At 44.4% G+C, this 25244-nt stretch overlaps 3 protein-coding genes across 4 annotated transcripts; 1 reads left to right on the top strand and 2 right to left on the bottom strand.

Annotated features, from left to right (window-relative positions):
* The first annotated feature begins 294 nt into the window (after positions 1-294).
* Positions 295-4129, top strand: LOC133138169 (uncharacterized). 2 transcript variants are annotated; one of them, XM_061256694.1, is made up of 8 exons: positions 295-581; positions 694-750; positions 935-989; positions 1185-1315; positions 2465-2589; positions 3000-3059; positions 3180-3369; positions 3976-4129. In XM_061256694.1, the coding sequence occupies exons 3-8, from the start codon at positions 980-982 to the stop codon at positions 4084-4086; spliced, it is 627 nt and encodes a 208-aa protein (XP_061112678.1). In that variant the 5' UTR covers positions 295-581; positions 694-750; positions 935-979; the 3' UTR covers positions 4087-4129. The 2 variants fall into 2 exon arrangements, with proteins under 2 accessions (XP_061112678.1, XP_061112679.1); XM_061256695.1 differs by having other exon boundaries at positions 295-750.
* Positions 4130-4221: 92 nt separating this feature from the next.
* Positions 4222-11890, bottom strand: LOC133139437 (protein disulfide isomerase Creld1). Its single transcript, XM_061258983.1, has 11 exons — positions 11700-11890; positions 10353-10485; positions 10170-10252; positions 9507-9617; positions 9157-9248; positions 8872-9051; positions 8466-8561; positions 8300-8383; positions 7505-7600; positions 6619-6759; positions 4222-6188 (listed from the first exon to the last, which is right to left on the bottom strand). Exons 2-11 carry the CDS (start codon positions 10476-10478, stop codon positions 5968-5970), a joined length of 1230 nt encoding a protein of 409 aa, XP_061114967.1. The 5' UTR covers positions 10479-10485; positions 11700-11890; the 3' UTR covers positions 4222-5967.
* Positions 11891-12008: 118 nt separating this feature from the next.
* On the bottom strand, positions 12009-23569 carry wu:fl23c11 (interleukin-17 receptor C). Its single transcript, XM_061259096.1, has 16 exons — positions 23444-23569; positions 21235-21259; positions 20479-20607; positions 20280-20384; positions 20039-20142; positions 19727-19832; positions 19003-19044; positions 18693-18832; positions 18458-18520; positions 17721-17781; positions 17153-17391; positions 16677-16727; positions 16537-16588; positions 15379-15474; positions 14419-14457; positions 12009-14313 (listed from the first exon to the last, which is right to left on the bottom strand). Exons 1-16 carry the CDS (start codon positions 23567-23569, stop codon positions 13517-13519), a joined length of 2175 nt encoding a protein of 724 aa, XP_061115080.1. The 3' UTR covers positions 12009-13516.
* Between the last annotated feature and the right edge of the window lie 1675 nt (positions 23570-25244).

Below are 25244 nucleotides of genomic sequence, written 5' to 3'. Positions count from 1 at the left end.
ATCACCTGCTGCAATAGCCCTCTCTTACACTTCTGCTTTATATTTTTTCCCAGTAGTAAGGCAGAAACCCGTCAAATACAAAATAGATACAATTGATCACAGAATAACCCTCTTTTCAATAATTACTGAAAACTACAATAAAAAGTGTAAAATAACATGCCAGATTCAGAAGAAAAGCCATTGTTTTTTTCATGTATATACTTCTTGTGTTGTAGCGGTATTACATTAATCATCAAATTATCCACAAAGATTCAATATTCCCATGATTTTAATCCAACAAAATATTGTACCATAGTTCTGAATTTACCCAGCAATATTTTGCATGTGTCCTTGCTCGTGTTTTTTAAACGATTGGCCTCTTAGAATTCGTTTTGTATTCATAAGGTGAACTCACCATGAACTAATTATGATGTACGTTTTATGAACCGCATATCCCCTTACACGAGCACGGCCGCCTTTAAAGTGGAGAACAATACAGTGCCTTTTTGCAGCCGCTTATTGTTTCTGTATCCAAGTGGTCGTGTATAAATGCCTCCCCTCTACAGACCCGTGAAATTGTACAGAACCGAAAGCTGGATCGGGTAAGAGGCTGTGCTTCATATTATATTAAACATAGTATGTATTGACATGATATATATTAACAACGGTTCTACGTGCGCAGTAAACAAATTGGCATCTTTTTTATATGCGCAGAGAAACACATAGACGTTCCCAAGCCAACCGTTGCCACTGTCAAGAAGTACTGTAAACGTGAGTAACCTACTTTTGAATCGAGTTTCTTTTTTGCATATTCCGTTTTATTCTTAAGTACGCTATGTTAAGTTTAAATATTATTAAAAAAACATATATATACGAACTCTTTCAAGTTTGCCAAAACATACCGTGGCAAGTCTGCTAAGATACTGCCTTTCAAAACGAATAATTTGTTTAACAGGTAGCTGAAACTTTACTTCTGCGGTGTGAACACGTCTGCACCAACATGAAGCTACGTAAGATCATTTTACTGATAAATGGCACTTATTAATGCAAAATAAACAAATGTCTGTGGACCTACTGCGAGGTAGCCTATGTTGGCTAACCTAATCATCTAAGAGGCTTACTGTGCTGGGTGTAATCATACTTACTCCACTGCTTGTTCATTATGAAACCTTTAACACTTATTTTAATAATTATCACCGTTACAGCTGGAGTCTCTGTTCCTTCTACACCCGTGTCCTTCATCCGCTCCACCCCAATTCAACGTTATCGCTACATGGTCACACCTCTGGCTTTACCTGCAATATGTCCCGCTACTGTCCCACTCTCCATCAACCAGGTGTGTGCGACGCTACAGCTACCAGCTGCCTCCTTATTGGGATGGTGAGCGTTTAAGTGAGGCCTGTAATCATAGGCGTATTTATTTGTCAGTTAAGTGACAAGTAGGTAAGATAACAGGGATCACAGTATCATCTGCAGCTCCAGTTGCATCTCTCTCACACACCAAGCGTGTGCTTGTATGAAATTATGAAATTGTTAAGGAGAACTCTCAGTTAGGCTACTTATGCTTTGTTGCTCTCCAAATACTTAAAAGGGCAATACCGTTAATTAACTTCTCTCTTTTGTAGTCCGTTATTTATTTACACATTATTTGTACAACATTGTGTAATTGTTCAGTTCATCACCTGTTGCTTGTATCATTCATTATCACCGTTAAAATACTCAAAATAATATGAGGCTGTAGCTATAGCTTTAATGTTTTGTATAATTTTAACCATGACCAAGAAGGCCTGCACTTCCTTCCAAAGAAACAGCAACTAGGGTTGCCACCTCAGTCCTGTAAAAAGCCTGGACACATACGAAGCTGGCAAACTGAGTAAGCCGGACTTTCAATCGCTCTCGAGGGTGCGTGAGCTTGAAGGAATGTTGTGCGCAACTACCTTGTGCTTGGTGCCAATTCCTCTTTCATTACAAAAATAAAGTGTAATTCGTGGAGGTTAATAACGTCTCTGCACCATTTGTTACATTAAATTTAGGGACGAACACTGGATACGCTGTATACATTTCATTAAGCAATACTAATGTATGCAACGCTCGAAAATACTTTCGGGACATTTCGTTTTATTATATTTTCCAGGACTACAAAACAGTAGTCCCGGAGAACCCAGGACGGGTGGCAACCCTAACAGCAACTCTTCAGTCCACTTTTCAGTTTCATTTTCTTTCCATTTATGAAGTTGCATACGTGCACACAGCATGTTAATCTAGACTTCCTTTGATTTTTTTTTTTGTTTTTTGTTGTGTGACTTTGGGGATCGCTTGGGACCGCTGGTATAAAATCACAATTTGTTTAATCTTAATTGTGAATTAATATAACTTTGCTGTAAAGTTTGGGGTGTGAAAAGTTGTCAAGTCAGAAACATATTTAAAAAGATAGCTGAAAAGGGTGAAATGAAAACTGTTTTCTTCTCACCACACTCTGTGTCAGTGCGGCCCTCGAATGGACCCCTTGAATCCACCTCTACGCAGACGAACAGCCGGTCTGGAGACACCCGCAGTGCATCTTTATAACCACCAGAGGGCGGTGGTCATGCAGCAAAAAGAGTACTGCAGGTGAGGAGAAAATTCCGATAATCTCCTTAGTTATTTGCATACCCTCCTAAGATCAGGCAATTATTAAGACATGAGTCTTTGACCTGAATCTCAAGAACCATTTATTCTACCATGTTAAAACCCACACAACAAGAGACATCCAATAAAAATACTTTTGGAAATATTTTCACTGCAATGTTTTTGTCACTTATTATGTAAAACAAATAAAATATTTCAAACTATGGTCTCAGGACCATAACATAATTTTTCCATTCACATGTAAAATGTACATTATATGTAATTTCACAAGTCTGAGGAAAATCCATTATTAAATATTTAGGGGAAAATACCTTGGACATAAGGACAGAATGCATTTGGGGGTCATGAATTTTCCCACTATCACCTGATTTTGTAATAATTTGATCTTTTAGGTTTCACCAGTCTTGGCAGAGGCCATTCTATGGTTCTCGTGCAGAGAAAGAGGAATACAGGTAAACAATTATACATGCGCCTCACCACATCATTTGTGGTTTTCCACACTGGGAAACTGAGTAAGCAGAGGTGTAATCAGGAGCTCAATGAAAGACACAAACTGCCACTCATTATTCCAGGAAGGAAGTGCGGGAAGTACTGAAAAGGCAGATGAGGGAGAAGTGGGAAGCTCGGAGCCTGCAACTGGCCATTAAAATGCAAGAGCTGGCGCATCAGCAGGAGGCAGACCAAGAAGCGCTGTCCAAACAGCGAGAAGAGATGTGCTCCAGGGCCAAAGAGATGAGACAGTACCGAGACGAGAACAAGAGGGTAAGGGCTTATGGGGACTTCCACTCTAAATCACTGCCTAAACCTGTTAAGGGAGCACTGCTGCTGTGGCTGTGAGTCAGGAAGGCACAGGTCTGCCCACACTGCTTTCTCCTGGAGGCCTACTGGCTATCACAAACCATATAGCATACTATAGGAGACCTAATGCCCATCACAAACCATACTGCATACTACAGTAAACCTTGTGCCCATCACAAGCCATACTGCTCACTACTGGAGACCTATTGGCTATCACAAACCATATAGCATACTATAGGAGACCTAATATCTATCACAAACCATACCGCATACTACAGGAGACTTAGTCCCTATCATAAAGAGATGCAGCTCTCATTGATGACCATTTAAACTATGGGGACCTGACAAGTAGCCATGGAGCATTATGCACCTGGAGAACCCCAACTGCCTCAGACCCACCCTCCCCCTGTGGGAAACCGCTACACTGAATCCCACTGCTCACAGCCAGCTGGCTAAGGACATAGGCTGGGACTGGCGAATATGTAGGCTTAGCATGGGCTCAAAGCAATTTCCTATAGTCACTTGGGAAGCCACATTAGCATTGCTAACCTCTTTCTCTGTTGTCTCTAGCTGATGGAGCAGTGCTGGAGGGACAGGGCAGTCAGTCGGTCTCTGGAGAAGCTGAAAGATCGAGAACTTCTTCAGTACAACCCTCTGAACTGGAGCTGTACTCTTAAATAATATACATAATATTGCCACACCCCTAGCACCGGGACATCCTACATCTAACACCTGATAACAGGACACAGTCTGATAAATAGAATACACTTTCACACAGATCAAAGCGATCTGAGACAAATAAAACAGAACAATGAATGAAGTTTCTTTTTTTTTTAATAATGTAAAGAAGTGCAGTTTTCCTGACGTACATGTACAGGTTAGGTAAAGCACCACAGCAGGCCAAGAGAGATGCAGGCGGTTTTCACATTGTCAATAATTTACAGTGTAGCTAATGGCATAATTACAAAGACCTCGCCACAGGTAGAGTGCAGCTCACAGACACAGCCAGAGGAGTGCGTCTTAACAAGGGACGGATGAAAGGCATACGCTCGCTCGTTCGCACACTCGCACACACGCGCACACGCACACGCACGCACACACACACACACACACACACACGTACACATGCACACACGTCTCAGTGAGGTAAGTGACTAGTGAGGTAAAATACACAGGGCACATTTTCGCTTAACTGCAAAATGCTTATAGGTTGACAAACAGACATGGAAATGAACAGGCTTTGGTGAGCTGCGATTACTAATAAACAAGGACAAGATGGAAAACTGTCATCCTCACTATAGACAGACAGACTGACTGAAGAGAGATGTGAGGATGGCAGTTTAAATCCATGCTGCTGGACAATAATGACTGAAAAGCCCTTTCACAAACTGCACGTATCCACTAAACAGTAGAGAATTCATTCAGAACGGAAAAGTGGTGTATTTCTCACTGAACACAAGGATGACATTAAGGTAAGAATATAGCATGTCACTTCGCACACGCGCCTACTGTACAGATGCAGTATACAATTGCAAAGATATAAGTGGTTGGGGAAAACAAACAAATAAACTCTTAAACTTTAAACACAATTAAAACATGATGGCTACAAAATAAATAAGACCGCTTCAGTGCAGGTGGGGGACAGTTCACGTGCACACAGACACACGCACGCACGCACGCACAGACACGCACAGACACAGACACACACACACACAGACACAGACACGCACACACGCACGCACACACAGGCACACACACACACACACACACACACACACACGATATTGCTGCTGGGTCTGTAGGTATTCATAGGTGGCAAAGCTATAGTGACTATCACTGTGCATTAAAAATCCTGCCTGAAAAAAAAACAAGTCCACACCTTTCTGTGTTCGTCATGAGGCTACAACACACTCTTCTTACAGTAAACAGCTCATGCATTCAACAATTTCTCTGTAAAACACGCAAAAAAAGAGAACAGCAGCATTTTCACATTTCCTGTCCCCTCATGCCTTCCTCTTAAACTGTGTGTACTGACGGCTGCCACAGGAGTGACTCCCCACACAATCCAGTCTCGGTGGATAAATCAGCACGGTGTGGCAGACGTCTGGACACTTTACCGTTTCAGCGCTCTCCCCATCGCCCCCCACCTCCCAAATCCCAAAACTGAAATATTATGGAGAGGATTGTGTGCGGCCGGGGGGGGCAGGAAAAGGGAGGATGGGGGTTTGAGTCCTGAGGTTTCAAGCAACAATTTTCTTTGTTGGGGGGAGGGGGATGATTTTCAGCATTTTTGGAGTACTCCCTCACCTCCAGTGCAATGCATAATTACAATAAATGATGAAAGCCCAGTGGGGCTCCCCCGTGACTGGTGCTGCCGGTCCCCCTGCCCCGGCTGAAGGGTGGATGGCCATGTCCTCTCCAGGTATGAGCTTGTTCCAGTCAGCGTCTCACACCCACTCCAGTGTACTTCTTATTTGTTCCCTTCCTTTTCCTAATGCCGCGTTCGCTCCCCACTCCTCACATTTCTCCCCGCTCCGCACCCCGTGGCTTATTCCCGACGGGCTAGCGCCCCCGCAGAAACCCGTCCAGCATGCGGTCCCCTTTCTCCGACAGCCAGTACCCGGCCATGGCGGCCACGCCCCCGATGAAGATGGCGGTGAAGACCATGTCCCCCTTGGCGGCCAGCGTGGCCAGCGCGCAGATCACCACCCCGAAGAACATCTGCTGCAGAACCAGCACCTCGTCGTCCGTCATGTCCTCAAACAGACCCTTCTCCGGGCCCGCTGTGCAGGAGGGGGGGAGGGAGTGGGAGAGAGGGAGGGAGAGAGAGAGAGAGAGAGAGAGGGGGGGGGGAAAGAGAGGAGACCAAATGTGAGCTGAACCTCAACCTCACGTGTTACACTGCGCCACACAGGTGTGTGAGTGTGCTCTGTTCAGGTGTAGAGCTCTGTGCACATTGTGGGTGTGTGTGCGTGTGCGTGTGTGTGCGCGTGAGTCTGTGTCTGTGTGCGTGTGTGTGCGTGTGTGGGTGTGTGTCTGTGTGTGTGGGTGGGTGTGCATGCGTGTGGGTGGGTATGTGTGTGTGTCCGTGTGTGTGTGTGTGCGTGCACGTGTGTGTGTGTGTGTGTGTGTGTGTGTGTGTGTGTGTGTGTGGGTGGGTGTGCTTGTGTGTCTGTGTGTGTGTGTGCAGGTGGTAGTGCCCGTTCCACTCACAAGGGGGCAGGTTCTCTACACAGATGCTCTCCTTGCGCTGGTACCCCTCCGCACACTCACAGTGGAAGGACCCCTCCTCGTTAATACAGATCTCGTTGAGGCCAGGACACGCAATAGAGCGCTCAGCACACTCATCCACGTCTGAGAGAGAGAGAGAGAGAGAGAGAGAGACACAGAGAGACAGAGAGGGAGGGAGAGAGTCATCACCACACCTCTCTTCAAAGCGTACACTGTTATTTCTGTAACTCTCTGAAATAAACCACGGCTCAGACTCATATGATATTATACACTTAACATACAGTCCAGGAAGTTAACAGTAACTGTAACAGCCATATGGGAACATATCTAAAGACAGCTGTGCACAAACTGGAAAATGAGGAGAAGTAATTAATCAGTGATCATTTCAAAATTACAGAACATCACCCTCATTACTGCACTCCATGATAAAACTGCACCAGACTGTCAAAATGGCCTCTCTGAGAGCTGAAGCATCAAAGAGACATCAAACAGGATGTGAGTCAGGATCTTCCTGCACTCACAATATAAATGAGTGATATTTGCTACCAATCTGTTTTCCGCCCAATTGCTCCGACAAAACTAGACACCTGTAGGTATGCCCTAGTAACTTGTTTGCCTTGTTTACATCGTTCGGCACTGAACTATTGAGAATTCAAACATGAGCACTCAGTCACATAGCATAGCACTCTTTTATACATTACAACACTCTGAGATGCAGAGCAACAGTATGGCTCATAAATATTTCAGTGAAATCTGATCAGATCTCCAGATTGCTACAGAGGTCTTTTCATTGCTTCACGTGATCAGTTCAAACACAGAGCAGTGGGGATGCCGTTTCCATGGATGCACAGGGGGATGGCAGACTCACCCAGGCACTTGGCTCCCGTCAGTCTGTAGCCGCGGGAACACTTCTTACAGCGGGCTGGGCCGCTGCCCATGCAGCCCACACAGGCCTGGTCACAGCCTGGGGAGGAAGGGCTCCATCAGGACACTCAACCCAGCGCCAACGCTAACCCCAGGCCCACTCCCCAACCCAGCCCCAATGCTAACCTCACGCCCCCTCCTCAACCCAGCCCCAACACTAACCCCAGGCCCACTCCCCAACCCAACCCCAATGCTAACCTCACGCCCCCTCCTCAACCCAGCTCCAACACTAACCCCAGGCCCACTCCCCAACACTAACCCCAGGCCCACTCTCCAACACTAACCCCAGGCCCACTCTCCAACACTAACCCCAGGCCCACTCTCCAACACTAACCCCAGGCCCACTCCCCAACACTAACCCCAGGCCCACTCCCCAACACTAACCCCAGGCCCACTCCCCAACCCTAACCCCAGGCCCACTCCCCAACCCAACCCCAATGCTAACTTCACACCCCCTCCCCAAAGCTAAACCCCAGGCCTAATCTCCAACTCAACCCCAACGCTAACCTCATGCCCACTCCCCAACCCAGCCCCAATGCTAACCTCACGCCCCCTACTCAACCCAGCCCCAACACTAACACCAGGCCCATTCCTCAACCCAGCCCCAATGCTAACCTCACGCCCCCTCCTCAACCCAGCCCCAACACTAACCCCAGGCCCACTCCCCAACCCAGCCCCAATGCTAACCTCACCCATAGCCAAACCCCTCTACCCTCAACTAATATAAAAGATAGCCCACCTCTGCATTCATAGGAGCCATCTGTGTTAAAGCAGTACGTGTTGGAGGGACATCGGGCCAGTTCTGTACCACACTCATCCATGTCTGAGAGGCAAGAGAAAGTGTTATCTTGCTGATAAAAAAGGCAAGCAGGAGCGCAGAAAGGGGAGAGCTGGAGCTAACTCACCCACACACTTGTGGTCATGAAGAGACCAGCCCGCCTTGCAGTCCAGGCATTTGTAGTCCTCAGGCCCAGAACACCTTTTACAGGCATGGTAGCATGCTGAACACAAACAGACACACAGAACAGGAGACAGGCCATCTTAAAGGCACGTTTACTGTAGCACAACTGGAAAATCCTGAGAGGTCAAAAATCTAGAGTTGTGTGATCCGGTCAAATATACCAGAAGCCTTGGTGTCCTTGGGAGATCTGCGTCAGTTGAGTCGGTGATGAGTACCTACGCATACTTGTGTGTGATTGGTGCCCAAGAAGAGACACTTGAGTGTATTTCACCAGGAGCAGAGGGTGTCTTGAGGATGGTAATGAAGCAGTGAGTGCACTGAAGCAGTGAGTACTCAAGTGCAGTCAGTACCTGAGCAGGAAGCCTGTGTGTCATTGGAGGTCTTTTCTCTGTAGTAGCCGTCCGCACAGCCCTGGCACAGCTGCCCGGAGTAGCCCGGGTCACAGACGCACTCTCCGCCCCCCAGGCGTGTCCCCTCCCCCTCACAGCGCCCCAGGCCGCCACACACCCCGCCAGGCCCCACGGGACACTCTGCAGAAAAACAGTACGCAACGAACAGTTAGGGTCCAAACCGGTCTAAAGGGCCGGTGCACGCGTGCGTGTGTGTGAGAAGGTTGTGAGAGAAGTCTTCTTTACCAGCACAGTCGGGTCCAAAACGCCCCGGTGGACAACATAGCCTGAGTTCATCAATGCATAACCACTCAAACAGATCTGGTGCCTCCTGTTGTCTGTATGAAAAAAACACAAACCCACAAACTAATAGGCAAAAGCAAGAAACCAAATAGGATATAATTCCCTATGGATTTATATGAGCCAGGTATAATGTAACTAGCCATTGTGATACACATAAGGAAAAGGGCTGTGGCCAGATATTCACTATTTTCAGATTTCAGACCTCCACATATCATTGGAATGATGCACAACTCATGCACCCAACTGTGAACAGATTCCTAGTCCTTGGGTGTCAGTAACAGCCACCAATGTACCTGTGGAACCACCATGTCTCCACTTGGTCCTCTATCTGCTCCAGGAGTCTGTTGCAGTCAAAGTCTGAGCTCTCGCACGCTGACTCCACAATCTCCAGCAGTCTGGTCTCACTGAAGGTGGAGAGGCACTGAGAGTAAGACACATACAAAGGAACCAAGGAACCATGTAGCTTCTAACAGTGCTTACAGAGCACCCTAACCCACATACAGACTGACAGCACCAGCGCATGGCCTACTTTACACTGCAGCTTTCAGCTGGAGCCACAGGGTCACCCAGAAGGGACCAGCCAGAAAAAGCCTCAAAACACAAAGGGCTCTACTCCTACACCTCCAGCCTGTGACAGCTTTTTCTGGTGTTTGTTTTGATGCGACTGTGTCCCAATTCGAAACTCGTTCACCACTGGAACATGTCTTCCACACAGAAGTAATATTTAATATAAAATATTTTAGTAACAGTGTGGTTCGGTTTGCGGGAAGGAAGCAGGGCAATCCGAGGACCAGGTGGTCACGTCTTCACAGAAGCAGTGACCATGGCGATACTCATGTTCTGATACAATGTGCACTTCTCTATGGCACGGTATCTAGTCTAACTGCAGGTGAGTGCACGTCGCTTGTTCAGAGACAAACACACCCCAAACCGCAGCAGGATGAAAGTCCTCCCACCTGCGTGCATATTTAGCCAGTTTCTCCTCCTCCCATGCCGTGTTCCCACCCCCAAAGTTCTTATTGGCTGTTCGTTCCAGACCCTGAAACACAGACGTTGAGTTGTTTGCACTGTTGCAGATAAAGAAGAGTAATATGCATAGCAATACAAATGCTGGCAAATGCAAGCAAATGCAAACATACCTTCATGAAGTTCTCTGTGAGTTTGCGACAGGCTTGGCAAGGGGCGGTCTTTACACGCACCACAGAGAGCACCGAGCACAGGACTACAGCCAGGAGGAGGGGCCTTGGTGACCACATCACTTCCATTTAGCCACTGAAAGACAAGGGAGGAAGGGAGTGAGATTGATTTAACAGCCATCTTTCTTTGTTCATCCCCAACAACAGTAGTCTCTGATGTATAAGATGAAATTGACTTCTGTGGGTGATGTCAAGCCAGTCTGAAGCAGGGAGCAGGGAGCAGATTAGAAAGCAAACCATGAGTCGAGTCTTAAAAAATGCATTGGCCATGTAGTGCTGCACCAGGAATAAAGTTGTAATTATTTTCTTATGTCTGAATAAAGTCCCGAAAATGTCAGAAAAAATGTCCAACTAATTAAACTATGTTTCATTTTCTAACTCTCCGGCTTCTTTGCAGATATTGTACTTTTGCCTTGGATTAAATCTGCCAAACTGGCAGAGCCAAGAGGAGTGCATTTACTGTGTGGTCCAGATGCATCTGAGAGTGTAGGGGGAATTGTCTGGGGAATTGATGGGGGTAGGGTGGCCAGTATTATCAGCTGTTCCACTGACCTCCCCCAAATTACTGTGGAACATTGTGGGCAGTCATTTTGTTTGAATATTTGGGACTTAAATGTTTGTTTGTTCTTCTTAATAAAACAATGAATAATATCTTATCAGCCATCATAACGTTGCAGCGTTCGGCAAAACAGTTTTTGTAACTTAACAGTTTTAAATGACATGGCAAGATCAATCAATGTAGCTGGCTTGCTAAGTGTCATTTCTTCTGACACAGCTATTCTGGGTAACATTAGTTATGCACAGCTATCACTATCAGTGCACGTATTCCATTTGCAAAAGTATTGAAAATATTCCATGCAAAAAATTGAAAAAATAAAGAAAAGGGACTGGGAAACAATACCATCACATCTTGCAAGCTAACTGTTACATATTGAAGGCAGATAACATTCACTTGCTGGTCAGAAAGCAACCAATCTATCTAGCTAGCCTGCAACATTGTGTATCCATTCAACAATACTAATCTGGTAGAGACGTTTTTATTTTTAGCATTGCTTATGGTGACAAAACAACTTCACGACCAAATGTTGATTCGGTTAGCTACTGAGGTCGAAACGGCATGTAGCTAGTACTAGCTGTATAACGTTATTTATTGGACTAGCTAGCGAACTAGCCAGCGATATTGACTACCAGTTACTGTATTAGCCCTAGTTAAGTTAGCTAACAAACGGATACCGTTATGACAGATAAACAGATAATGAAGCGTGTGGTGATTTTAATCCTGAAGCCTACCTTTTGCTTCGCCTGGGCAGTAAATGTCTGATTATCTACGCTGATGGACGGCTGAAGGTGCTGAGAAACCCTGCTCCGTAATCATTCAGGCACTATCGAATGCCTGCGTTGGCCCAGCTGAGCTGAACAAACGGCCACACTTGGCTGCTATAATTCTAGGAGCTTCTGTCCTGTCCGCAGCACCAGCCCAAGGGATCCCGCCCCATTCCGGTGGGACACAGCATCTCCACCAATCACAGCCCGCCGAGTACCCAACGAAAGGAGGGGCTTATATTGCGCATGTACAAATAGCGTTCTCTACGCACATCCTCAGAGGATAGCAAAATAGCATAAGTAGTTTATTGAATAAAAACCACAACAGTATTTTCATAAACTTTATCACTTAAATACACACAAAATACGTTAGTCAATAGTTTTTCTTCTGTAGTGCATAATTTGTACTCCATACAATTTTCACAAAATATACAGATAAAGCAAATCTTTCAAATACAATGAGGCCTGAAGACAGCTTTAAAAGAAAAACATATTTTACACATAGAATTTACAAAATAGATTTCAAGATAAAAACGGCAAGAAGAATCACCTGCCATATTACAGACTCTCAATTAAATAAAAAAAATAAGTAATGTGACATTACTGCATTGTCATATGAACTTTCCATATAGTGTTTCAAAACAATACATTTTCCATTTCGGGATATGTGTATGCATATTTTTATTGTGTGTACAGCGTACAGCGATTTAAAAAAAACCTGCCATAAACATTTGTGTTTGATTTGCACTTTGTTGTACGTCACTCTGGATAAGAGCGTCTGCTAAATGCCACGTAATGTAATGTAATGTAATGTAAACACCCCCTATAATACTGTCAGTGGATACAACAATGAGCATGTTGAAACAAGCCCAATTCCTTACTGACCCAGGAGGCATTTTGTTCCTGAGCTTTAGCTAGTCACCCAGGAACAAAAAAGGTTTAATTTTGAATAAATGAGAGATTCCATGTTAAGGATTTTTTTCAGGTCAATCACTATGCCAACTGTGGCGCGTTGCATAATTGGAAATAGCATTGCTCAGGAAGGTATGCCCAGCTCAACAGCATCTCTGGTGGGCCTGTGCCTGCAGTCCAAAATGTCCAGCACGTCTAAATAGGTCGGGAGGGTCCTTTGGTATTAATGGGGGATCCTTCTTGAATGTACAGCTAATATACACTCACTGAGCACTTTACTAGGTAGACCTGTACACCAGATTGTTAAAACAAATACTTAATCAGCCAATCCTGTGGCAGCAACTAAATGCATAAAAGCATGCAGACATGGTCAAGAGGTTCAGTTGTTTTTCAGACCAAATGTCAGAATGGGGAAGAAATGTGAACTAAGTGACTTTGAACGTGACATGACACTGCTGATCTCCTGGGATATAATGCATAACAGTTTCCAGAGATTGCAGAGAATGGTGCGTAAACAAAAAACATCCAGAGAAATAACCACACATTACAACAGTGGTATGCAGAAGATCTCTAAACGCATCAAAACTCTTAAGTGGATAGGCTACAGCAAGAAGACAAATAAGTAAAAAAAAATAAGTCTAGTAGATACCTAATAAAGTGCTCACTGATACAAAAGTGGTAGTGCAATAATTCTGGAATTCATGATTCAGATCCAGGGAGGTGAAAATAGGCCTCCAGTGTTTGCATGAACTCTGACACAAGCAAGACTGGAATACTCCTTTATCATTGATGCCTGAGCTACAGGCTGCATTTGGAGTGCGTTTCTTTGTTGGTACATGTGGAACTGATCCCTAACTCCTCACCCTTCCCCCCTACACCCAAGCCATGTTGCCTGACTTGGGGCTGGAGCTAGGGCTGGATGGTGGGGGTGTGTGACATGGCTGTAGGGGCACGGTTTCCCATGCGTCCTCCACCCCAGCAGTGGCAGCGCCCTGGGAGAACCCCTGGAGCCAGAATCCCCCTGAGCTCCCGAAACCCCGGAGCCCTACTGCCAGCGCCCGCGAGGCCGCGCGCAATCCCCCCGCCCTGCGCCGGCGACCGGGCCCCCCGCGGGCCACAGCCAGCTCCGTCAGGAAGCCCAGGCACTGCGAGGGCAGGCTGTACAGGGCCAGGCCCCTGAAGAGCTCCGGCAGGGGCTGGCCGTTCCCCAGGGGGAGGGGGGGAAGAGACTCGAACTGCGCCAGCACGAAGCGCTCTCCGGCGCGGCCCTGCAGGTAGTCCGCCAGAATGCAGCTGAGCGACGCGCTGAAGACGTCGGCGTACGGGGAGCTGTGCGACGTGAGGGATTCCTCGTGTTCCTCGCCGTCCTTCCCTCGTTCAGAGGCCCCGTCCCTGTCCCTGCCCCAGCGGCCCCACTCCTCTGCCCTCTCCAGGGCGGCGCGCGTCAGGATCAGCACCACCTTGCCCCCGTGCCTCTGCAGCCGGTCCAGCCGGGAGTGCAGCCAGGGCACGGGCCCCAGGATGCTCAGCTCCCCCCGGCTCCACAGGTCCAGAGACACGCTGAAGCCCAGGGCCGACAGCGAGGAGCCCAGTCTGCTCACCAGCCCGGGGAGGGTCTGGTCTGGGTCTGGGGGGTACAGCAGCACCACCTGCCCACCCCCAACAGCACCTGGGGGAGGGGGGAAACGCATGAGGAGGCTCGGTGGGAGAAAGAGGGGAGTGTGAGGGAGAAAGAAGTGGAGAAAATGAATGCAAGGCGAATAAAACAACTGACCTCTTACGTCCTCATCTTTGAAGCACTTCCACACCCAGCCTGAAAGAGAGTTGGGCAGCATTGGTACTGTTGTATTACAGTTACAGTAGGTACTGAAATTTTTTAATTTTGTTGTTACCCATACTTCCTCAAATAATTCCTGACATACAGTGCCCCCCATAACATTATTTATTTATTTGATTTAAGATATCCAGACTCTGATGATGTTGATAGACATCAGGAAGCCATGACATGCAAAGAATATGCAACAAAATACTAAACATGACTACTTTCATGCACATAACATTGATGTGTGCCAGACATTATGGTGCCCCAAAATGGGGAGGACAATGTATAAACACTGCTGTAATTTCTACAAAATATTCTGGGAAATAAATAAATGATAGGTATTTATTTCTCAAACAGAAAAAATCTTAACTGTGCTCTTCCCAAACAACCATGATATAACAGAAATGCAGGAAATGTCTGAATCTGTCTGGGGACCTTCTGCACATTATAACAGAAAGGCATAACAGAGAGAGACAAAGAGAGAACAGAGATAATCCTGACTGACAAGACCCCCTCTTACTGACTTGTGAACACTGTTTTAGTGGATTAGAGTTTTTGGGTAGTATGGGACATGTTCTTTGAAAGCAGTTGTATGGTAATAGTTTTTAACCTAATTCAGCGTAATCTTTATATCCTGAAATTACTTTTTAAACATTTTCATGTTAAGCCAAGTTTTGAACATAAAACTTTTCACATAAGATTAACTGGATGCATTCCGTTTTAGATTGTCACCGCCTTGCACAAGCAGATATGCAGATATGACAGGAGGTGTGTATTTCCCACGCTGTGCTCTCAAAGCAATGACAGTACAAACAAGACAGGTCTGTTTCAATAAAGAAAAATAATCTCTTTGTCTGTGTGTGTGTGTGTGTGTGTGTGTGTGTGTGTGTGTGTGTGTGTGTTCATACTCACCTTTAAGAGTGCTCTGCAGTAGGTAGGCTCCTAGGATTGTCAGACACAGTAATAGCACACTGACCAGAACTGGCAGGCTCCAGTGACCTTTTGGGGCTGAACCACAACAGTTCACACAATTTACTCATTAGTAATGTAATTGAATAATTAATTCAATAAAATTGTACTTAATTTAGATTACATAATTACTTAATTTAGTTAATATCAGTCTAACGGAACTATATTGTGTCATCCCCTCACTTGCATAAGTAATAGGTATGCAATATTCCTTTATCATCCATCAGCATGTGAAAAGCCAAAGAACTGTCAATTCAAAAGAGATTGACAGTCGCATGTCTAGTAAATTGTACTAATATAGTATAAATGATTAAACATAGCACACTTAGCACTGTAAGTGCCATACGCAAGTGCATGTTGTCCCCATAGCCGTTGAGGAAGATGGGAAGCAAATAAGAAACCAAGGATCACAAATTTCAGAGACTGGTTGCATTTCGGGGTCACCAAGTCTCAAAAAGAACCAAAAACACCACCATAACAACAAACCTTTTGGAAGGGTGGCACAAAGCCCTTAGTGAACACAATAAACAAAACCAAGCATCTGGAGTTTACCAAATGTCACTGAAGACTGGAAGAGGGTCAGATGAGAATAATTTTTTTTTGGCCATACCCACCATCAAAATGTTTGGCAGCAAAAGAGAAATGCTTACAAGGAGATATATAAAATGTAATTTTTTTTCAAATGATAAGTTAAAGATCTTGTGTGCTGTTCAAGTCAGCTATTACATTTTTCAGCCAGTTTTCAGCCAGACAAAGATTAAGTTTAGTCCTGGACTAATTTAAGTCTTGTATGGTATTTAATCTAGGCCTAGGCTTAATCTGGGGCTGCAAACCTGGCCCAAAATGTCCTAAAAACTAAGCTACCCATATGTATAGCATCTGTATGTAAATATGGTACAAGCCATACAAATTTTCATGAACTGCATTTATTTGCATAAAACCACTATTTCCTTGTTCCAGCCATAAAAAAACTGCCAGGTTGCCAGATGTATGTGAATATCAAAAACAAATGGTCACCACGCAAAAACACTATCTGGGCCAAATGAAAACCAACACTGAAACTGAAGTGATGAAGAAGCCCTTTAAAGCTGAACCACATACCTGCAAACGGACACAAAGGGCCGAGGTCACTGAGCATTCCTGGCACTTTTCCCTGCACAAAGACACACATTTACCTGGGAGGACACCTACTCATGATCTGCGCATGAGTAAAGAGAAAATGATGAAAAATAATGTCTTACCAGCACACACAAGGAAGGATGAGGATCTGTATAGCTAAATTCTCCTTTTATCTACAAGGATAGAGAAGTGGTTAATGGAACCCTAAGCATGCAATTAATTTAAGAGCCCAACTCATTTTTCCAGATTTTTTTTGTCCTGCAAGGCTCCTGGCCACAGTCAGTACTGGCAGGGTTCGAATTCCATACCAGTCTAGTATTTCATACCAATCTATGCACCGCACTTTACTTGATGAGCCACCCAGAAGCCCAGCCAAATTAATGGAAAGAATATCATACATACAGCAGCCATTTCAAACACAAAATCCACCCGTGAAATTATGAGATCATAATTATTATAACTATCGGCAACAAAATAATAATGTATTCAGAGAAAGGAGGGTTCCCTCTTTAGAGGGACTACACAGCCATTGGTATGTTGTATTCCACCATCAGTTCAGTGGTTTAAAAAGACTGAGATGTCAGTCTGGTGCACATACCCAGTGCCCTTCACTGTTCACTTGCCAGTCTGACAGTATGCTGTCCTGCAGTCGCAGCCTGGAGCCATCAATCTCTCCACATTCCTGCCCGACCCCTCCCTTTCCCATCCTGCACAGCCACAGTTCTGCCTCCACCCTACAGGGGGCGCTGAGGGTCCAGGACAGGGCTGTGCCATTGCTGCTGGTCTGCACGGGAACCACAGACACTGACACGTTGTCCCACATGTTCTTGAGGAACTCTAGCAGAGGGAGGAGGAATTACTGCATTCACAAAGCCAACAATGTTCTGCTTTGTCTCACTTTGATCATTTGCTATATGGGAATAACCACACAAACACTCTGTTGCACAGATAATTAACTAAATGAAATAAGCCTATACACAAATATACAGCCATAAGGGACTTTCTACTTTTTAACTTAGACCTTGCGGCCTCATCCAACAAATAATCTGTAAATGGCTCTATCCCTTCCGTTTGGCAGTCTCTCAAGAAAACGGACTGATTTGATCTCGGAGGATTTGGCAACTGAAAGCAGTTATTGCCTGTCATTAGCTGTGTAGCCCCCTTACCTGTGTAGTTCACAAAGGGACAGCTGTTCACACGCAGTGCATTATCTTTAATCCACCACACCTGGTACAAGAACAGAGTGAGAGGGAGAGAGAGAAGGGTAGAGGAGGAACAGAGAGGGGGTGAAGGAGTGAGAGAGAGGTGAAACGAGACAGACAGGAATGGGGGGATATGTTATCATCACTCAAAATCCACCCAACCGCGGCCCACAACGATCGGAGAAAGATAAAATACACTGACACGAATAAAGACAAGAGCCAGACTGACATGACTTTAACAGGGAAGGAACTGTACAGAAGCTAGTATGGTATGTTCCAAACAGCAGATCTCTGCAGCTATTGACATATTAGAATCTGTCAATACTCATGACAGAAACAGACCCTAGTCCAGGGGTCGGCAACCCTGGTCCTGGAGAGCCGCAGGGTGTGCTGGTTTTTATTTTCGCCTTAATACCAGCAACCGATTCAGACCCAGGAAACCAGGTGAGGCGAGTTAACTGTGTAATCGATTGTATTAATTGATCAATTAAGTGCAGAGTAACAACGAAAACCAGCACACCCTGCGGCTCTCCAGGAACACGGTTGCCGACCCCTGCCCTAGTCTATCAAGGTAACCCATCAGGTGGTTTGGCACTTCATTGTGGAAACTGTGCAAGTCAGGGCCAATTTAAATTGTTCTCTTAATCCCGATCAGTACATGTGTCATACTGTACTGCTGTCGATTAATGAGGCCATATTACCTGAAAGCACAGGCAGGGAGTGACAGACTGGAGTGGGATCATAATCTTCTCGTTTGTTGAGTTCTATACACCAAAAGAAAAAACAACAACATAAAAATATATCATATGAAAACTGCAGTCTTCTTCTTGAGATCAAGATTGCATAATTGCATAATACATCGTAAATACGATACACGAATGGCTCTTCAAAAAATATGAAAAGTCGAAAGCTGTGATGACTGATAGACAGACTGACCAATTGCTGGTATCTGCAGCCTCCCCTCTCTCCATATAACAGACACACTCCCATTGGGAGGGAGTAGTTCAGGTCCTCCTCAGCCAACTGTAGTGTGGCCACGCCCTTCTCCTGGTCAATCACAGTGAGCAGTCTGGGCACTGTCAGACATATCCACCAGTTACATACAGTAGGTTCAGTTAAATACAATGCATTATTATTTGCTGTTAGGTGTGGTGAACTAACGTTTTCATAGATACACAATCTGAAGCGTAATGATACAGGACCGCGCACAGCAGAGGCAGAGCCGCATGCAGTTGCAATGACTTACCATTACATTCAGTCACAATCCTCTTCAGGGCTGGGGAACACACTGGGAGAGGGGGTATAGAGAGTTTCAGTCCAGGTTTTTACCTGACTCCATCCACTCTCTCCATATAAAACAACGCATTTCACATGGAATGGTATATAGCCTTAATTCCTAATATTTATACACAGTCATTTTTCCCATCCCTCCTTAACACATGGTCCTCAGTGATGATAATGATTTCACAGACTAATTGTCTGTCTGATGTCCAGTACAATACAGTTCACTTCTGCTTATCCAACCTCAATGGGACCAGTGGTAGTCAGACACATGGAGGTTAAGCTGGTAAAAACAAAAATAGGTATGGCATAACTGAATGACTGTATAAGCAAGTTCAGTGTTTAATTAATTCTTCATACATTTACCTAACTTTCACATCCCAGTAAACATAGACAGTCACATGAGATCCAGTGGTCCTTGGCATGCACAAGTACGGATGCTTGTACACACTCACATTAAAATTGTTATTTACACAAGTATGTCAAATGTGAATAAATATTGACATTAACATTTAAATTGGGCAGTGGATAATAAAGTTGAGGTTGCACCAGGGTGCTCAAAGTCTTACTAGCTGAGTGATAATAACTGGCAGTTTCAAAATGGTTGCATTGCATGTGTGTTTGGCATTAACAGGAAATTGATTATGCACTCTGTGTGTTGTATGTGTGATAGAGGGGTATAGGTTTACCATCTTTCTCCGAGGGTACAGTGATGTTTCCGTGGGTGGATTCGGCAGTAACAAACACAGGGCTGCCAAACAACAGCTTATCAGATACCACCAGTGACAGCCACATCTGTAGGAGACACATCACAGGAAAGAGGGTTAGGCATGGTGTTGGCTTGTAGGCTTGGGTTATAAAAACAAAAGCTAATATCCAATCGAGTACTCGTTAATATACATACAACAGAATAATAATTAATCTGGCAGTTGCAGTATTGCACCTTTTCCCGCAAATAGTAAATGAAGAAACACATACATAAACAGCCAGATCTCATTTACCCCAGATTTACGGTCCTCCACGGCACTAGGGGGCAGTGTGAACTCTAGTGTCTTGCACTCATTTAAAGAGCTTGGGACGGTGTAACACACATTTATTGAAGCTTCTGCAACAGACAATAGACAGAGACAGAAAAATGGAAAACACAATGACTCTCAAACACAAACTCAAACATAATACAGAGAATATGAAGTCTACTTGGAAGGGCAGCAATATGAGATAGTCACTCTTTTTCCATCAGACCTGTCTGGTTGGGAAGGCTATCCTGGCCGCTTCCCCCTCCCTCCTCTCTCTCTTTGACTTCTTCATCTATCCGGTAACCTGACAGCTCCTGGTCATCTTGGAGTGCTGTAACACAGGACACACACTGCTCACTGGGCAACAAGCACAGAGGGGGATGAATGGTGGCTTTCTTGCTGCGGACAGAATGCCAGTGGATTACCTGTGGCAGTGAGGTAAATACGAATCTGTATGCAAGGCCTGCAGTCCCTTCCCCTGCTGCAGCACAGCAATGCCTTGAGCTCCAACCTGCTCACATCCACACCTGAGCCACGCCTGAACAGATCCTCAGCTAAGGATGAGCACCACCCACACAGAGACAGGGCATTATCTTAACAGCTGACACACAGACAGGGCCTCATTAGTACAACACACAAAAAGCATATGTGCAGCAGACAAATGGAAACTAACTTAAGTTATCATGAGTGTCATGCACAAAAAAAGCTGTCAGATGAAGTGGTGAAGCCTAATTACAGAACTGCTGTTTACTCTGTTTCAGTTCAACTCCCGGTGTATAAACTCATTGGTACCCCACATGTCACTTCAAATGTGATTGTGTCAGAGATGGCAAGCGTCTCAGACACCCAGGATCTGACTCCCCTGTGTACTTCCAACTTCCCTATTACATTCACCAGTTTAGTTAGTTTGATTTTCAAGCGCCATATTGGCCATCATTAAGGTGAAGTATAGCAGACTGCTGTCTACTGCATTATGGATTACAGCACCGGGTAAATGCACATTAATGTAGTTTACACACATCGCTTAATCAACAGAATCATCAAGAAGCGAGTAATTAAATCTTTTGAAATAATTAAATGTTCCTCCTGCCCCTGTCACACGCCCCACATCCCACTTAGTCCACTCTGCTCCCCAAACAATGCACACATCCCTCCCACAGCCCCAAATACTTCCCCCTTACCTTCCACTCTGCAGTCTGTCAGGCCCTAAAGAAAGAGAGTTCACAGTTTTACACACACACAAAAATACACTACACACTACAGCCCCCCCCCCCCCCTGAACTGAGGTAGGCTGATGTTTTCCATGTACTGTACTTTTTATTTTCTGCATCAGTTTAAATATAACTCCACTATCAACAGCTTACATCATAATCAACACTGCCCTTAATACCAGTCTATACTCAGCCTTCATTCAAAGGCCTTCCTTTATGATAATAAGAAAGAAGTACTGAGGAGATTGTGCATCTAAGGCTTAAAAGAGAATAGTTTTACTATTAAGCAACAACCTCTTTCTAAGCTTCAATGCTCCACTGCTTGCCTGCTCACATCACAAGGAGTCTGTAACCTTGGGAACAGTCTACCACCATGGAAATTCTACACAACAGTGTCATGTTCTGCTGGGGCCATACATAAGGCATGAGGACTAAACCTTTGCCTTTCTAGCACTGCCTTGTGGGTATAGTGAGGTCTCTCCATGGGTTGGATATATATTTTTTCCATTTCATGTATTCCTATATAATTTATAATAATACAAATTTTCCTAAAATGTGTTTGTATGACTGCTGGGTGGCTCATCCTGTTCAGGAACTTGTAATGTATAGATAGGCCACACAGGAGGGAAGAGCCAGTGCAGACTGTTGCGGGTAGCCCCACAGGACAAGGCAATTGGCTCTAGAGTTGACTAGCAGTGGGTGGGTTTCAGCTGGCCAGGATGACAGAGTCTCGTCATGCACCAAAGGCCCTCCACTGATCACCCACAAATCCGTGGCTAAGCTGCACATTAAGTGTCATGCGTCCAGCCTGACTTGTGAAGTGGAGTGATAAGAAACAGTACCTGATAGCACATTCATCAGAGCAGACTAGACCAAAACCAGAGGCTGGGGCAAATCAAATATATCCATCATATACAGCATATACTATGGATTTGTTTGCAGGACATAAGTGACACAGGTGCATGCCCACAAATAAATACACACAATGATGTTTGTACCTGCAGTAAATACACATATGCCCACGTGCAAATGTAATGCAAATAAAGCAGTCTGGAAATGAATGAGGAATTCCTTTGCTGAACACAGAAAAGGACAAAGTGTTCTGTGTTAGTGTATGCATATTCATCAACAGCTCAAAAGACTTCAATAGGTTCTGTGTTTTGTGGAGGTACAGCAGTTCCGTGTTTTGTGGAGGTACAGCAGTTCACTCTCTCAACTTCCATATGCATGCACATTTATAGTGAACATGATATACGGTATCAGGTAATACACTGTAAAGTATACAGTAATATTATATACTTTACACATGTGGTATTAATACAATGTTTGTTTGAAGGAACAGAAATGATTATTCTTGATCCCTGACAAAATAATTATTCATAAACATTGCAACTTAAAGGTTAGATTTAAAGTAATGTTAAAGCAAAGTTAGGCCAAAGTAATACTAGACCCTGCAATTTAATGTACTGTAAGGAGAAATGTCAGGAGGATATTTATTTCGATTATTTAGTTCTTTTCTAAAGATGCAAAGAAATAAACAAACAAACAAAAACAGCTGGGGTAAATTCAATGCCTTATTGTAATGCAAACTCAACTTTGCCTACTCTACAAAAATGCATCTGTAGCTATTATGTATCTAACAACCAGAAACCAAGATCATATATCACCTGTCCCAGTTTCTACCAGGATACTCCACAATTTGCACGATTTAAGTCGTTTTTCTTACAGTGCCAAAATAGTACCTATTGCATACAATCGTACTTGACTGTTAAAATCCAAGGCAACTGGTTATCTCCTAAGGCTACTGGTCCTGTTGTGCACCATTGCATACAATCCTGCTAGATTCTACATAACCTGCTCTTTCCTCCTGGGCTAATGTCACCCCATAATACAGTACATTTTAAAAAATGCATTCAGTGAATCACTGTATGAGCCTTTGTTAAAAAAAAAACTAAATCAAACATGAGATAATGATTATTTTCCAATTAATTAATGCCCTAATCCCATATGTATAAACCATTTAGTTATAAATTAATGGTGAAAGATGTGCTCAATGCCAGAACAGCGGTACTCTAAGATCTGCACATCAGTTCCATTAAACATTTCAAGATAGAAATTATGATAAAGCTCCAAAAATAAACCTATGTGGAGAGAGATGCAGTTTTTTTGTTAGGTCTACCTGCGTGCAGGTAAGTTGAGGATTCTGGTAATACTCGATCTTTTGCAGGACCACAGCAGAGGCACACAGGCTGAATGACAGGATCACCCCACCGAACAGTAGCGGGCAGCCTATGGAGCCTTCCATCCTCCCTGCAGTCGCCCACAGCTCTCCTCGCGCGGTGAGGCCGTTCAGCTGGTGCCGCTGATCATTTAGCTGTTCTCATTCCTGTTCCCTCCCAAGGTCTCAAACTCCATTCTCAGTCCAGGCTATCTGCAGGTTGAGAGTTTGTTTCCGTTCGTCTACCATCCTCAGTACATTCTGCTACAGGCTAACAGCTTCAGGCAAACTGACCACCACCGAGGTGTGGTGCTATTCACAGTTGGCCAGAATCCAAAGTCCTGAAAGGAGACACCAGTAAAAGGAACTCTGCCCACGACTCTGGGGTTACCTGCTAGAGAGAGACAAAGAAAGAGGAGGAGACAGATTAAGAATGAAAGAGAGTTGACAAGTGGGGTAAAACCAAAACAGGGCTAAGATAAAAAATATTGTTGAATAAAAACATTATTGGGAGACTGTAGTGTTGCCCATTTGCTAATCAATTTGTGCCAGGTGTTCAATTCTCTACCATGGCGCTCTGTTCCCGCCTCTCTCTCTAACCATCTCTACATGCTTTCCTCTTGGCTGAATAAAATAAAAAATGTATATGGAGAGCAGATTGCCCTCCCTCCCTTAAAAGTGTGACGACCTTTGACCAGTTACTTGAAACAAATTTGGACCAAAGCTGAGAACACACCTGTCACAGATATCAACTCTGTAGTGGGGGAAAAAGAGCTTGTAAGAGCTGAGTGAAATAGTGTAAGTGTGCTGTAAATGAGGCAATACATTAGCTTCTTGAGTTAAGAAAACATTGCCGACACCAACTGATTGGGACTTTAGCACTGCTTACTAAAAAAACTGCACTGTTGCCAATGTTGAACCTTTGATGAATTTCTGACTTCCATAACACAGGTTAGTCAACCCTAATGGCCTGCCTGAATTGTCTATAACATATCCAGGCATTAAAGCCATGACTGACACACCAAATTTGACATGGTATAATGGTATAATGCTTACATTTAAGTTCTGCTTAAATTTACATTTACAGCATGGTGGCAGTTAGGAAAAGCTCCATATTGGCAGTTAGGATATTTTGTTCTATGAATCCTCATAGGCTTGATGATTTACATTTCTTTTTTCTTTGAATAGTGTAAAGTTGGTCAAATTTGGACACATTTCATGCATAAGAAAGCATAGTATGTTATGAGAACTGATGCTAGCTATAACATTGAGACCACCACCTAAAAACACTGCCAATCTTTTTTTAACCATAGGCATAATCCTGATTTAGCCCTGTGTCATGACAGAAAAAATAAAAACAAGACATACATGAGAAACTGTAACATATTCAAGACCTTTGCAATAAATAAAAAAGAAAACATCCATGTTTTAGGGCTATGGCTCTGATGAGCATAGGGCACACAAATTACGCTCAGACTCAGAAGAAGAGGTTTTTGGAACAGAACTAATGGCCAGACTACACCCAAGACCTGTGCTTGAACTAACTCTACCCCTGCCCCAATCTGCCCAAAGAACAGACAGACTCTTTAATGTGACAATGTGAGAGCAGTGACTGACACACACAGTCACACGGTCTTACAGTACTATCTTTATGATCTCAATTGAAAATATGCTTGATTAGCCACAGGTGCAGCAGCATCATACTGCAGTTTGAACAGGAACAGAGAAAAAAAAGCTTATCTTAAGGGAACAATCAACTTTT

This window comes from Conger conger, chromosome 10, assembly GCF_963514075.1.
Source record: "Conger conger chromosome 10, fConCon1.1, whole genome shotgun sequence".
Taxonomy (NCBI): Eukaryota; Metazoa; Chordata; class Actinopteri; order Anguilliformes; family Congridae; genus Conger; species Conger conger.
The sequence above is the reverse complement of the archived record's forward strand: the minus strand, read 5'-3'. Positions and strand labels throughout refer to the sequence as shown.